We start from the raw sequence: 12,760 nt of genomic DNA, 5'->3' as shown, positions 1-12,760 counted from the left end.
AAGGTCAATGCATGGCAGTGAGGGTCCATCCAGAGCTAGCCAACCCCAAGTCTCTGCGCTCAGCCATCCTGGGGAGCCCATGGGAGACTGACTCGTGCTGAAACAGGCCATGCAGGAAGGGCCTGGGCTCCAAAGTAAGGACAGGGAATTAGAGGGAAGTGTAGGACCAAGGTTTCTGACAATGCTCAAGGCCCACTGAGCCCCAAAAGGGCAGTGAGGACAGGAAGCCTCGACACTGCAAGTGCACAATTCCAGGGTCACTGTACATATGAACAGCACCTCCTAGAATTGTATGTCAGCCCCATCGGTCTCCAGTGATCTTCCTTCCCAATTAATTTAAATTCAAATGAAAGAAGCAATTTGCTATGTCCTGGGTTCATACTGAGTAACAACCAAAAAAGAAGTCACACATACTTCCACTATATCCTCCTCTGAACAGATAAACACATACACTAGCACTTCACACTTTGCAAGGCTCTACCACACAACTCACCTGAACCTTCTTCACCAAACCCTTCCTTTTCAGTCTACTGTCTTTGAAATTTTCTGGCAGAACCTATGGGAAAATAAGTTGACACATAAATAATCTTTAGTGAAAATGATGTAAGAACACATCAGAAATATCAATAATACACCATATAGGTCATGGGTCAGCAATGTGAATGAGACATCTATTTTAAGGAATCATTTCTCTGGGTCTGTATCCTACATGACCCTTCCATGGCTCTTGCCCCTCTGAAAGCGCCCTTTGTTCTCTGTGTCTGGGCCATAGAAACTGACCTGTGACATGGACTTTGTTCTTTCATTGTTTCCTATGGATGGATACCATGTTGTGGCCCTACCATGAGCTCACTGTGGCAGGGAAAGCACTTTCTGCTTCTTTACAACCCCCCCTACACCTCCACATCCCAAATCCCAAGCAGAGTAGTTCCCCCAAGAATGAGGCATCAGATTAGAAATATCATTATCGTCATCAGTGAAAGGGAACATGGCATCAATGATTCCCAACATCCCCACAAGAACCAGGTCTGATTGAATTCTGTACAGGTAACGAGCTCAGTGGAATATCAGTCACATGAGTATCAGGAAAGGGAAGCTCTGTGTTTCTCTGACTATGAGACCATGGACCATTTGGATCCCAGCTTCATAAGCATTAGTTGCTACTAGCATACATTAATAAAAACGACAAAAGCCCTATGTTGGTGGGATGTGGGTGCCTAGAACTGCCATCTTTCTATGAATTCATCCAGGGCTCAGCAGTGTGCAGCAGGCACCCAGCTGGTGCTCAATATCCTCAGACAATAAGGATGCACTACTAAAGAGTGAAACTGACTGAAACATAGTCAAAGGAAACTAGTTCTTCTCAGGTGAATATTTACTTACTAGTGCGTCAATCTCCTCCAAGATCTTCATAAACTGCTCAATTATGGCTTTTACTCTCCTATCGAGTTTGCAGAGAGCTTCGGCTTGCAAATCCTTGGCCAGAAAACCCTGTGGAGGAATAATGTATTCTTGCAAGGATTCCTTAAGGCTGATGGAAAACTCCAGGCTGAGGCTCCGATGAAGCAGCCACACCGTGAATCCACATTCCCCCCAGTAGGCTGGGCCGGACATCAGACTCACAACTTCATCTCTCAGAAAAAGACAGAAGAGCTGGCCCTGGGCCACCCCATGCTCGGTGATAGGCCACTCTGTAATAATGCACTGGGGCTGCAAAATGCCTCCGGAGGCCTGGCTGTGGTGAAGCCAGCACATTATACCTACATACAAGAGGCAGAAAAGCACAGGGTTTAGAGTTTAACGGGCCTGACTTGAATTCTGACTGCCATTTACTGGCTTGCGATTTTTTATTTTTTGCCATTTCTTGTGGGGTTTTCTTGGGGTTTTTTTAGATTTTATTTATTCATTTTAGAGAATGGAGACACAGAGAGAGAAAGAAAGACAGGAAGGGGGAGGAGCAAAAAGCATCAACTCCCATATGTGCCTTGACCAGGCAAGCCGGGGTTTTGAACCAGCGACCTCAGTGTTCCAGGTCGACGCTTTACCCACTGCGCCACCACAGGTCAGGCAGGCTTGTGATTTTGAGCAAGTTACTTAACCTATCTGTGCCTCCTCATTTTTGAAATAGAGACTATGATAACCACACCCACAGGGTTACTGTGAAGACAAAGAGAAATAGTATATATATAACTCTTAACATAATTCCTGACACAGACATGTGCTAACAAATAGCAGCACTTACATTATTTTTATTAAATTATCTTGCTGTTTATTCACATTGCTTGGCAAATGACCAAGTTAGCTGGTGACAACAGGGATCTCTGAGGATGTTTATCAAAGCCGAGAGTTACAGATACAGATCTGACAACATGTAGTAAATATTAGCCAGCAATTCCAACTCAAAGAATTTATTCTATCAAAAAAATCAGAAATAGTCAGAAAAGATTTACATCTAAGGATTTCAAAAAAGCATTATATAAAATGGTAAAATAACATTAAGTGATGAATAATAGAGAATTGATTAGGTAAGCCATGCCACATTCACGTATGATGAAATGTTATACAAATTTTAAAAAGCATGATCATTTTTAATGACATAGAAAATTGGCCCTGGCCGGTTGGCTCAGTGGTAGAGCATCGGCCTGGCATGCGGAAGTCCCGGGCTCGATTCCCGGCCAGGGCACACAGGAGAGGCACCCATCTGCTTCTCCACCCCTCCCCCTCTCCTTCCTCTCTATCTCTCTCTTCCCCTCCGCAGCCAGGGCTCCATTGGAGCAAAAGATGGCCCGGGCGCTGGGGATGGCTCCTTGGCCTCTGCCCCAGGCGCTAGAGTGGCTCTGGTCTCGACAGAGTGACGCCCCAGATGGGCAGAGCATCCCCCCCTGGTGGGCGTGCCGGGTGGATCCCGGTCAGGCGCATGCGGGAGTCTGTCTGACTGCCTCCCCGTTTCCAGCTTCAGAAAAATACAAAAAAAAAAAAAAAAAAAAGTTCACTATTAAAGAACAATTTACAAAGTATACATAACATCATACCAATTATTTTAAGATAGAAAAATAGATTCCAGTCAGGTAATTTTTATTTTCCATATTAGTCCCCATATGGACTTGAATTGAATGACCACCCCACGAAGGTATGCTCAGCTTGAACCTTCTACGAATCAACAAAATGTTCTTTGCTTTGCTAAACACATTATAATGGACTAGACCAGCAATTTTCCACCTTTTCCATCTCATGGCACAAATAAACTAATTACTAAAATTCTATGGCACACCAAAAAAAATTTTTTTGCCAATCTGACCAAAATATTGGTTTAATTTTGATTCATTCACACCAACGGCTTTATGTTAGCTGTTGCCATTTTATTATTTGATAATCTAAAGCAGGGGTCCCCAAACTACGGCCCGCGGGCCACATGCGGCCCCCTGAGGCCATTTATCCGGCCCCCGCCGCACTTCTGGAAGGGTACCTCTTTCATTGGTGGTCAGTGAGAGGAGCATAGTTCCCATTGAAATATTGGTCAGTTTGTTGATTTAAATTTACTTGTTCTTTATTTTAAATATTGTATATGTTCCCATTTTGTTTTTTGACTTTAAAATAAGATATGTGCAGTGTGTATAGGAATTTGTTCATAGTTTTTTTTATAGTCCGGCCCTCCAACGGTCTGAGAGACAGTGAACTGGCCCCCTGTGTAAAAAGTTTGGGGACCCCTGATCTAAAGGAAAAGGGGTCAGGTGGCTCTGATTAAACAGTCAGGCATTGCATGTTCTAAAAATAAGAGTGTGGTGGTTATGGGGGGAGGGGGGAGAGGGAGAAGGGAAGGGGGAGAGGGAGGGGCACAAAGAAAACTAGATAGAAGGTGACAGAGGACAATCTGACTTTGGGTAATGGGTATGCAACATAAGTGAACAACAAGATAACCTGGACTTGTTATCTTTGAATATATGTATCCTGATTTATTGATGTCGCCCCACTAAAAATAAAATTATTAAAAAAAAAAAATTCTTGAGGTCGCCAGTTTGAAGGCCCAGGCTTGCCCCGTTGAGGCACAAATAAGAAGCGAATACACAAGTTCATGCTTCCTGTTCCTCTCTCTAACTCCCGCTTTTTTTCTCTCTCTCTCTCCTCCCTTACAATCAATAAATAAAAGCTTTAAAAAAAATTTTTTTTTTTTTTGTATTTTTCTGAAGCTGGAAACGGGGAGAGACAGTCAGACAGACTCCCGCATGCGCCTGACCGGGATCCACCCGGCACACCCACCAGGGGGCGACGCTCTGCACCTGGGGCAGAGGCCAAGGAGCCTCGCTGTGGGAGGAGAAGAGAGAGACAGAGAGGAAGGAGAGGGGGAGGGGTGGAGAAGCAGATGGGCGCTTCTCCTGTGTGCCCTGGCCAGGAATCGAACCCAGGACTTCTGCACACCAGGCTGATGCTCTACCACTGAGCCAACCGGCCAGGGCCTAAAAAATAATTTCTTGCAGCACACCAGTGTGCCTGCCACAGCACATGGGTTGAAAAATCACTGAACTAGACTGAGAGAATTTACCTATTTTATTTCACACAATACAGGATCCTAGCACAGCAGATGCTGTCCTAGAAGCACAAATGATACTAGCTGGGGTTTGAAAATAACAACAATACTTATAAAGCACACTTAGCATGTTTCAGGCTCAAACTACATTATCTGTCACGACAACCCTATGAGGGAGGTATCACCATTTTTCCCTTTTTATAGTGAGGAACTTGAGACAAAGGCACACTTGCCCACAGTGATAGAAAGAATAGAGCCAGGATCTGAATCCAGGGAATCTGCCCACAGAGTCTACGCTTATAACACACATTTGTACTACCACAAAGTTCTTAGAGAAGGTAAAAAGTCAAAGTCTATGAAAAGTTACCTGCTGGATTCCAGCAAGCTCTTTATTCAACTCTTCCAGCTGGTCAGCTATTTTCTCCACAGACTTCTCTAAATCTTTCAACTTCTTTAGTTCAACTTCTTCCTCTGGATTGTTCTAAAATGTTTAAGAATAAATAAATATGAAATGTTTAAGAATAAAATGAAGCCAATAATCACCAAGAACAGTATCCCCTGTCAGGGAAAAAAAAGTCTGGCCACAATTGGGCTAAACCATTCACCAAAGTCTTAACTCTGTTGCTTCTTGGAAAGCAAGCCAGAGTATATGCATTAGGTTTTCTATCTATTAAGACTCTACACTAGAGGCCTGACCAGGCGGTGGCGCAGTGGATAGAGCGTCGGGCTGGGATGCGGAAGGACCCAGGTTCGAGACCTCGAGGTCCCCAGATTGAGCGCAGGCTCATCTGGTTTGAGCAAAAAGCTCACCTGCTTGGACCCAAGGTTGCTGGCTCCAGCAAGGGGTTACTTGGTCTGCTGTAGCCCCACGGTCAAGGCACGTATGAGAAAGCAATCAATGAACAACTAAGGTGTCGCAATGAGAAACTGATGATTGACTGCTTCTCATCTCTCCATTCCAGCCTGTCTGTCCCTGTCTATCCCTCTCTCTGACTCTCTCTCTGTCTCTGTAAAAAAAAAAAAAAAAAGACTCTACACTAGAGAGAATATTATTAGGTAGCATTAGGTAAACATTCTGGCAAGGCCTTGACAACTCGAATTCAGAGAATGAAGCCAAATTCAGTCCCAACCTGGGGCTGATCAGCAGCAGCCAAACTGAACAGTGTCCACCTAGAAAGAGTCCAGAATAGCTAGACAGGTGGTATTTTACAATTCCTTTATTTTTTTTTTTTTTACTTTTTTATTTTCTTTTATTTTTATTTTACAATTCCTTTAAACAGAATTCCAAAATGACACCCACCAACATAACAATGATAAATACTTTTTTTCCCCTTCCCTTTCCCGTCCCTTTTGATTTTTTTCAGTTAGAGGAGGGGAGAGAGTAAGGAAGGCTCCCACATGCATCCCAACCTGGATCCACCCGGCAACCTGTCTGGGGCCAATGCTTGAATACTGAGCTATTTTTGGCACCTGAGGCTGATGCACTCCAACAGAGCTATACTCAGCACCCGGGGCCACGCTGGAACCAACTGAGCCACTGGCTGCAGGAAGGAAGGAGGGAGAGAAAGGAGAGAGGGAGCAGGGGAGAAGCAGATGGTCACTTCTCAAGTGTACTCTGACTAGGAATCAAACCCAGGACATCCATACACCAGGCAGATGACACTCTAGCCATTGATACACCAGCCAGGGCCAATGATGAATATTTTTATTGGGTATTCTTTCTATGCCAGGCACTATCCTAAGCACTTTACCTATATTATCATTTTAAGCCTTACCATAATCCAGTGAGGGAAGTACTGTTTTTAAGAGCTTTTTTTTTTTTTAGATTTTATTTATTCATTTTTTCTATTAGAGAGAGAGAGAGAACAGAGGGAGGAGCTGGAAGTTTCAACTCCCATATGTGCCTTGACCAGGCAAGCCCAGGGTTCTGAACCAGCGACCTCAGCATTCCAGGTCAACGCTTTATCCACTGCGCCACCACAGGTCAGGCTTTTTTAAGAGCTTTTTATTTTTTTTTACAGGGACAGAAAGAGTAGTCAGAGAGAGGGATAGATAGGGACAGACAGACAGACAGGAACGGAGAGAGATGAGAAGCATCAATCATCAGTTTTTGTTGGGACACCTTAGTTATTCATTGATTGCTTTCTCATGTGCCTTAACTGCGGGCCTTCAGCAGACTGAGTAACCCCTTGCTCGAGCCAGAGACCTTGGGTCCAAGCTGGTGAGCTTTTGTTTGCTCAAGCCAGATGCGCCCGCACTCAAGCTGGCGACCTCGGGGTCTCAAACCTGGGTCCTTCCGCATCCCAGTTCGATGTTCTATCCACTGCGCCACCCCCTGGTCAGGCGGGAGGTACTATTTTAGATGGTGAAATTGACGTTATTGTAACCTAAAGTCACACAGTCCAACAGAAGTAGAGCAGAGACTTGAATCAGACTTGGGTCTACATACCTTTGGACAGCTCCAATCAAGAGGTCCTATAGCATCTTCAATCACAATCTTTGGGTTCTGCCCACTGCCCATCACCATTCACCCTGACCCTTGAGCAAGAAATCTAGAGTATTTCTCCTTCTCTCACCTAAACAATTGGTAGCCAGAGCCAGCATCTTCCTGTTTTTACTCCATTCCAAAGTATTTACATTCTCTTGTGAGGCCAAATCCCAAGAGCCAGTCTTTTCTCAGTTCCAAGTTTGGACTAGATTTTCTTTGCTTCTACTTTGCTAACCTCACTTCTTTCCACTCTGAGTTACGAACCCCTCTCAAAGTAAGGGAACTTCATATGACCAACAATTCCACTGTGTCACAATGCAGGGCTGGCCAAAGTCCTCTCTGATTACCCAAGAGGCTATAGTCCTCACCTGTCACCAAATGGCTCCCCCCCCCTCAGTTCTTCAGTCTGAACCACTCTTTCTAGCCAAAGAGTTTTTCCCCCTTGTGAGAAATTTTAGTAAAAAGGGTGGTTAGCCTGACCAGGCAGTGGCACAGTGGATAGTGTCAGACTGGGAAGCAGAGGACCCAGATTTGAGTCCCCGAGGTCACCGGCTTGAGTAGGGCTCATCCAGCTTGAGTATGGGTTGCTGGCTTCAAGCCTAGGGTCACTGGATTGAAGCCCAAGATTGCTGGCTTGAGCAAGAGGTCACTCGCTCTGCTGTAGCCCCCCGGTCAACGCACATAAGAGAAAACAATCAATAAACAACTAAGGTGCCGCAATGAAGAACTAATGCTTCTCATCTCTCTCCCTTCCTGTCTGTCTGTCCCTATCTGTCCCTCTCACTGTCTCTCTCTCTGACCCTGTCACACACACAAAAAAAAGAGTGGTTAAAGGAAGAGAGCCTAAAACACGTACAGTATTTTTTTTAAATATACAAGTTTATTTTAACAAAATGTGTTGTTTTTCTTTTTAATTTTTTTTTTTTCAGAGACAGAGTGAGGGATAGATAGGGACAGACAGACAGGAACCGAGAGAGATGAGAAGCATCAATCATCAGTTTTTCGTTGAGACACCTTAGTTGTTCATTGATTGCTTTTGCATATGTGCCTTGGCCGTGGGCCTTCAGCAGACCGAGTAACCCCTTGCTCGAGCCAGCAACCTTGGATCCAAGCTGGGGAGCTTTTTGCTCTCACCAGATGAGCCTGCGCTCAAGCTGGGGACCTCGGGGTCTTGAATCTGAGTCTTCCACATCCCAGTCTGACGCTCTATCCACTGAACCACCGCCTGGTCAGGCGATTTTAACAAAATGTTTGAAAATCCCCTCCAAGTGAGTGAGGCCTGTCTTAGGCACCTTTGAACCAGACTGAAATTCCACCACCAACATAAAAGCTGTGTTACTGAGGCAGCACAACTCCTAATTTTCATAACGAGAGCTCTAGCCAACAAAGAACATGAGAACAACAAAACTGGTAACCCCATCAAACAAGTGGAGACATTTAGACAGTTTCACCAATGCAGAATCTGACTCGCCAATTTTGCCTTCTGCACAGAAATACGCATAGAAGACAGTCATTTAATTTGGTCGTATTCTGTTAAAAAAAGCAATTTACCTTTTTCCCAATTAACATGACCCGGCAACCATTCTGTAATCCAAGTGCAGACAATGGCGTCTCCATTTCCTTCAAAGATTTTCCTGAAAAGAAGAAAGTTATGCCAAGTTGTAACAAGTGAGTAACACTGAAAACAGATTTCAGCAATGATACAGGAGACAGACAAGTATATTCACTAATAAGAAGAGGATAAGTTGGTGTAACCTTTTTTAGAAGTATCTTGACTCAGTAATTTCACTTAAGCTATTTTCCTAAACAAATAACTGGACATATGCCTGCATAATAACTGTTATATAATAATTTTCAGTGTAGATTTATTATAATGAGAAACAGGAAAAGCCAAAAAAGGGGCTGATGAACTGTATGTCAGTACAATAAAAGACCTTGTAGGCATTAAAGCTTATTTCTTCAGGAAACTTTAGGCCACAATAAACAGATGATGCAGTGTTTTAAGAAAATATGTTATAAAGATGTATAATCAATATGAGCCTAGTTTTGATAACTAAATAACAACCCACAAACACAAATCCGCACTTCTGGACATGAGAATAAACAAACAAAAAGGCTGAACAGAAATATACTAAAATGGGCCCTGGCCAGTTGGCTCAGCAGTAGAGCGTTGACCCAGCATGTGGATGTCCCAGGTTCAATTACCAATCAGGGTAAACAGGAGAAGTGACCATCTGCTTCTCCACCCCTCCCTCTCTCCCTTCTCTCTCTTCCTCTCCCACATCCATGGCTCGGTTGCAGCAAGTTGGCGCTGGGCACTGAGGATGGCTCCATGGCCTAGCCTCAGGTACTGAAATAGTTTGGTTGCCAAGCAACGGAGCAATAGCCCCAGATGCATCCCCTGATAGGGGGCTTGCCAGGTGGATCCCAATTGGGGGGCATGAGGGAGTCTGTTTCTCTGCCTCCCTGTTCCCCACTTAAGGAGAAAAAAATAAAAGAAATATACTGAAATGTTATCAAAGGTTTTATCCAGAACATTTTTTTCCTTGTGCTTTCTCTATATTGAAACGTGAATTTCTATTACCTTTATTATTCTACAATGAAATGTTCTTAAAATGAAAAAACAAGGAGTTAAACTGTGAAGTATAAATAAAAATGCTTCCCATCACTACTAAATTCTTTATGACAAGGCACCAAACGAGATAAAACTGGCCCATCAGACATCAAAATAATGGGTTCCTACGGGAATGGGAAAACAGAGGGTGGGGAAGGCGTAGTTCCTGTCAGAAATCAGCATCCTCCATTGGGTCTGCCACAGCCCGGCTCCTGGTAAGTTTGTTCATTCAAAATCCTCTGTGTCAGCACTATGCTGACAACAGCAGTATCTCTGTTCAGAGTTTGTTATTTTAACAGAGAAATCCAATATCTAGCAACTAGGAAAACAATTACTTAATAGTAATTCCAATACAAGTATGTGTAAGTGGTAGGGAGTGCCAGGTGAACATACAATGGGAAGAGGATCTAACAGCCAGGGAAGACTGCCCATGTGCTTCATCAAAAAGGTAAGATTTCGGCCCTGGCCGGTTGGTTCAGTGGTAAAGCATCGGCCTGGTGTGCAGAAGTCCCGGGTTCGATTCCCGGCCAGGGCACACAGGAGAAGCGCCCATCTGCTTCTCCACCCCTCCCCCTCTCCTTCCTCTCTGTCTCTCTCTTCCCCTCCCACAGCCAAGGCTCCATTGGAGCAAAGATGGCCCGGGCGCTGGGGATGGCTCCTTGGCCTCTGCCCCAGGCGCTAGAGTGGCTCTGGTCGCAACAGAGCGACGCCCGGGAGGGGCAGAGCATCGCCCCCTGGTGGGCAGGGCGTCGCCCCCTGGTCAGCGTGCCAGGTGGATCCTGGTCGGGCGCATGCGGGAGTCTGTCTGACTGTCTCTCCCCGTTTCCAGCTTCAGAAAAATACAAAAAAAAATACTATTAATAAAAATAAAATAAAAAAAAGGTAAGATTTCACCCTCATGTGATTTCAACTCTAATACCTGTCCATATGTTTCAAAGTGTCCAATACACTTTAGGTCCTCAATAAATATTTGCTGAAGAAATAAATGAAAAAACAGCAAATAAGAATTGTCCAATTTTGAAAACGGAGAGTAACCATCAGATAAGGTTAAGCAGTTTTAAAATAGGTCCTTTAGTCATAAGGGCTCAGAGCTGAAAGAGAAATGCCTACCCTTAAATATGAGTTTCTGGAAAGGTAGTGGGACCCCTGTGGCCTCTTCAACAACCTGAGCCAGGTCTTGGACAACTGGTTCACTACAGCCCTGTTGTGGGGTAACATGAAGATCATGCTTCTCATTGCCTGGAGAGAGAGAAAACTGTTCAGTTAAGAAAACTCTTCCAGCCCTGGCTAGATATCTCATCCTGGTTAGAGCATCATCCCAAAGCACAAAGGTTGCCAGTTCAATCACCGGTCAGGGCACATACAGGAACAGAGTGATGTTCCTGACTCTTTCGCTCTCTCCCTCCCTCTCTCTCTAAAATCAATAAATAAATTTAAAAAAGAAAGAAAAGAAAACCCTCCCACATAAACCAATATAGGCTGACAACTTTTATTATATTTATTTACCAAACCTTCAGCCTTCAAGGCCCAGTTCATATGTCACCTACTCCCAACAGTGCCACCCCTACCATCTGCCCTGCTTTCTTCTGGTGACCTGCTCAAGGATTTTTGTTTCCTCTATTATAACTAACAATATTAGTGATATCGGCTAATATTTAAGCACTTAACATGCACAATGGGCTGATTAGGCTCATTTCATGCATTGTCTTATTAATCTTCAGAACAACCATATGAAGTAGGTACTACCTATTATTCCCCATTTCATTGATAAGCAAAATGTGAGTTCAGTCCAGTTAAGATCGCTCAGCCCTGGCCAGTTGGCTCAGTGGTAGAGCGTCGGCCTGGCGTGCAGAAGTCCCGGGTTCGATTCCCGGCCAGGGCACACAGGAGAGGCGCCCACCTGCTTCTCCACCCCTCCCCCTCTCCTTCCTCTCTGTCTCTCTCTTCCCCTCCCACAGCTGAGGCTCCATTGGAGCAAAGATGGCCCAGGCGATGGGGATGGCTCCTTGGCCTCTGCCCCAGGCACTAGAGTGGCTCTGGTCGCAACAGAGCGACGCCCCGGAGGGGCAGAGCATCGCCCCCTGGTGGGCATGCCAGGTGGATCCCGGTCGGGCGCATGCGGGAGTCTGTCTGCCTCTCTCTGTTTCCAACTTCAGGGAAAAAAAAAAAAAGATCGCTCAGTAAATTGACAAATGAATGAATAATGTCAAACAGCATAAAATTTCTTTTTAGAGCAGAGATACCAATTTCTGTTCCAGTTATGTGGGCAGTGAGGAGGTAGCCTGTTTACTGTGCATTAGGCCAAGCCTTGAGCCCACTCAAGAGATATGAAGTCAATCAGACAGGTGTTAACAACTTCAAAGAGAACAAACCAGATGCCTAAAAAGGAGACATCCCATGGTCACTTAAAACCAAAATCTAGAATCCTGGTCTCCAGATTCTGAGATCCTGGGGTCTCCCAAGGTTGGTCCTGAGAAAACTTCATGGACTCAGCTCTTCGGTGAATTGACTGTTTAGTTCTGTGTCAATTCCAACAGTAGGCAGACCCCAAGGGTGTCCAAAGTGTATGCTTAGATCCACGACCCACTCAAATAGAGTGCATGAGTTCAGACTCGACATACACATAGGTGTCCAGATACATAGCAGTCAGATATATGGCCAAATACAAGCCTGGCACAAAGATCCACACTAACTATGCAGGCACACAATGACACATACAACCAGGACCACGACGTGAAGCACGGACATCATACTGGGGCCATATAGAAAGGTGTGCTGACACAACACCCGCACAAAAACCGGCCCCACGGACATTAGCGAGAACCCACACGTCCAGAAACCAGGACAAACACAAGACACGCGCTTCCGTAAAACGAGGACACGTGGCCAAACATACAGATCCTGCCAGACTTTCATAACTCGGTTCGGAGCCCTCTGGGCCACCCGTGCTCACTGTGGGTGACGGTCACGCTGAGTCCAGCTGCCGCCATTTGGTCACTCTGGGCCACCTCTTCGCTCTCGATCACCTCTTCGCTCTCGGTCACCTCTTCGTTCTCGGTCACCTCTTCGTTTCGGGCCAACTCTTCGTTTCGGGCCACCTCTTCGCTCCGGGCCCCTTCTTCGCTCTGAGCCA

The 12,760-nt window shown here is 45.1% G+C and overlaps 1 protein-coding gene across 3 annotated transcripts in view; it reads right to left on the bottom strand.

Moving 5' to 3' along the window:
• Window positions 1-12,760, bottom strand: part of BAG1 (BAG cochaperone 1) — a 27,974-nt gene extending 15,214 nt beyond the window's left edge. For all 3 annotated transcript variants that reach the window (XM_066256922.1, XM_066256925.1, XM_066256923.1), the window contains exons 1-6: window positions 12,581-12,760; window positions 10,738-10,866; window positions 8,565-8,647; window positions 4,893-5,006; window positions 1,384-1,491; window positions 494-556 (exon numbers count right to left, since the gene is read on the bottom strand). In XM_066256922.1, coding sequence (XP_066113019.1) covers window positions 494-556; window positions 1,384-1,491; window positions 4,893-5,006; window positions 8,565-8,647; window positions 10,738-10,866; window positions 12,581-12,617 — 534 coding nt within the window. In that variant the 5' untranslated portion in view covers window positions 12,618-12,760. The remainder of the gene's footprint in view (window positions 1-493; window positions 557-1,383; window positions 1,492-4,892; window positions 5,007-8,564; window positions 8,648-10,737; window positions 10,867-12,580) is intronic.

The sequence above is a fragment of the Saccopteryx bilineata genome, chromosome 2 (genome assembly GCF_036850765.1).
Source record: "Saccopteryx bilineata isolate mSacBil1 chromosome 2, mSacBil1_pri_phased_curated, whole genome shotgun sequence".
NCBI classification, from domain to species: Eukaryota; Metazoa; Chordata; class Mammalia; order Chiroptera; family Emballonuridae; genus Saccopteryx; species Saccopteryx bilineata.
Note: the sequence above shows the minus strand (reverse complement) of the source record. Positions and strands in the feature narration are given on the sequence as shown.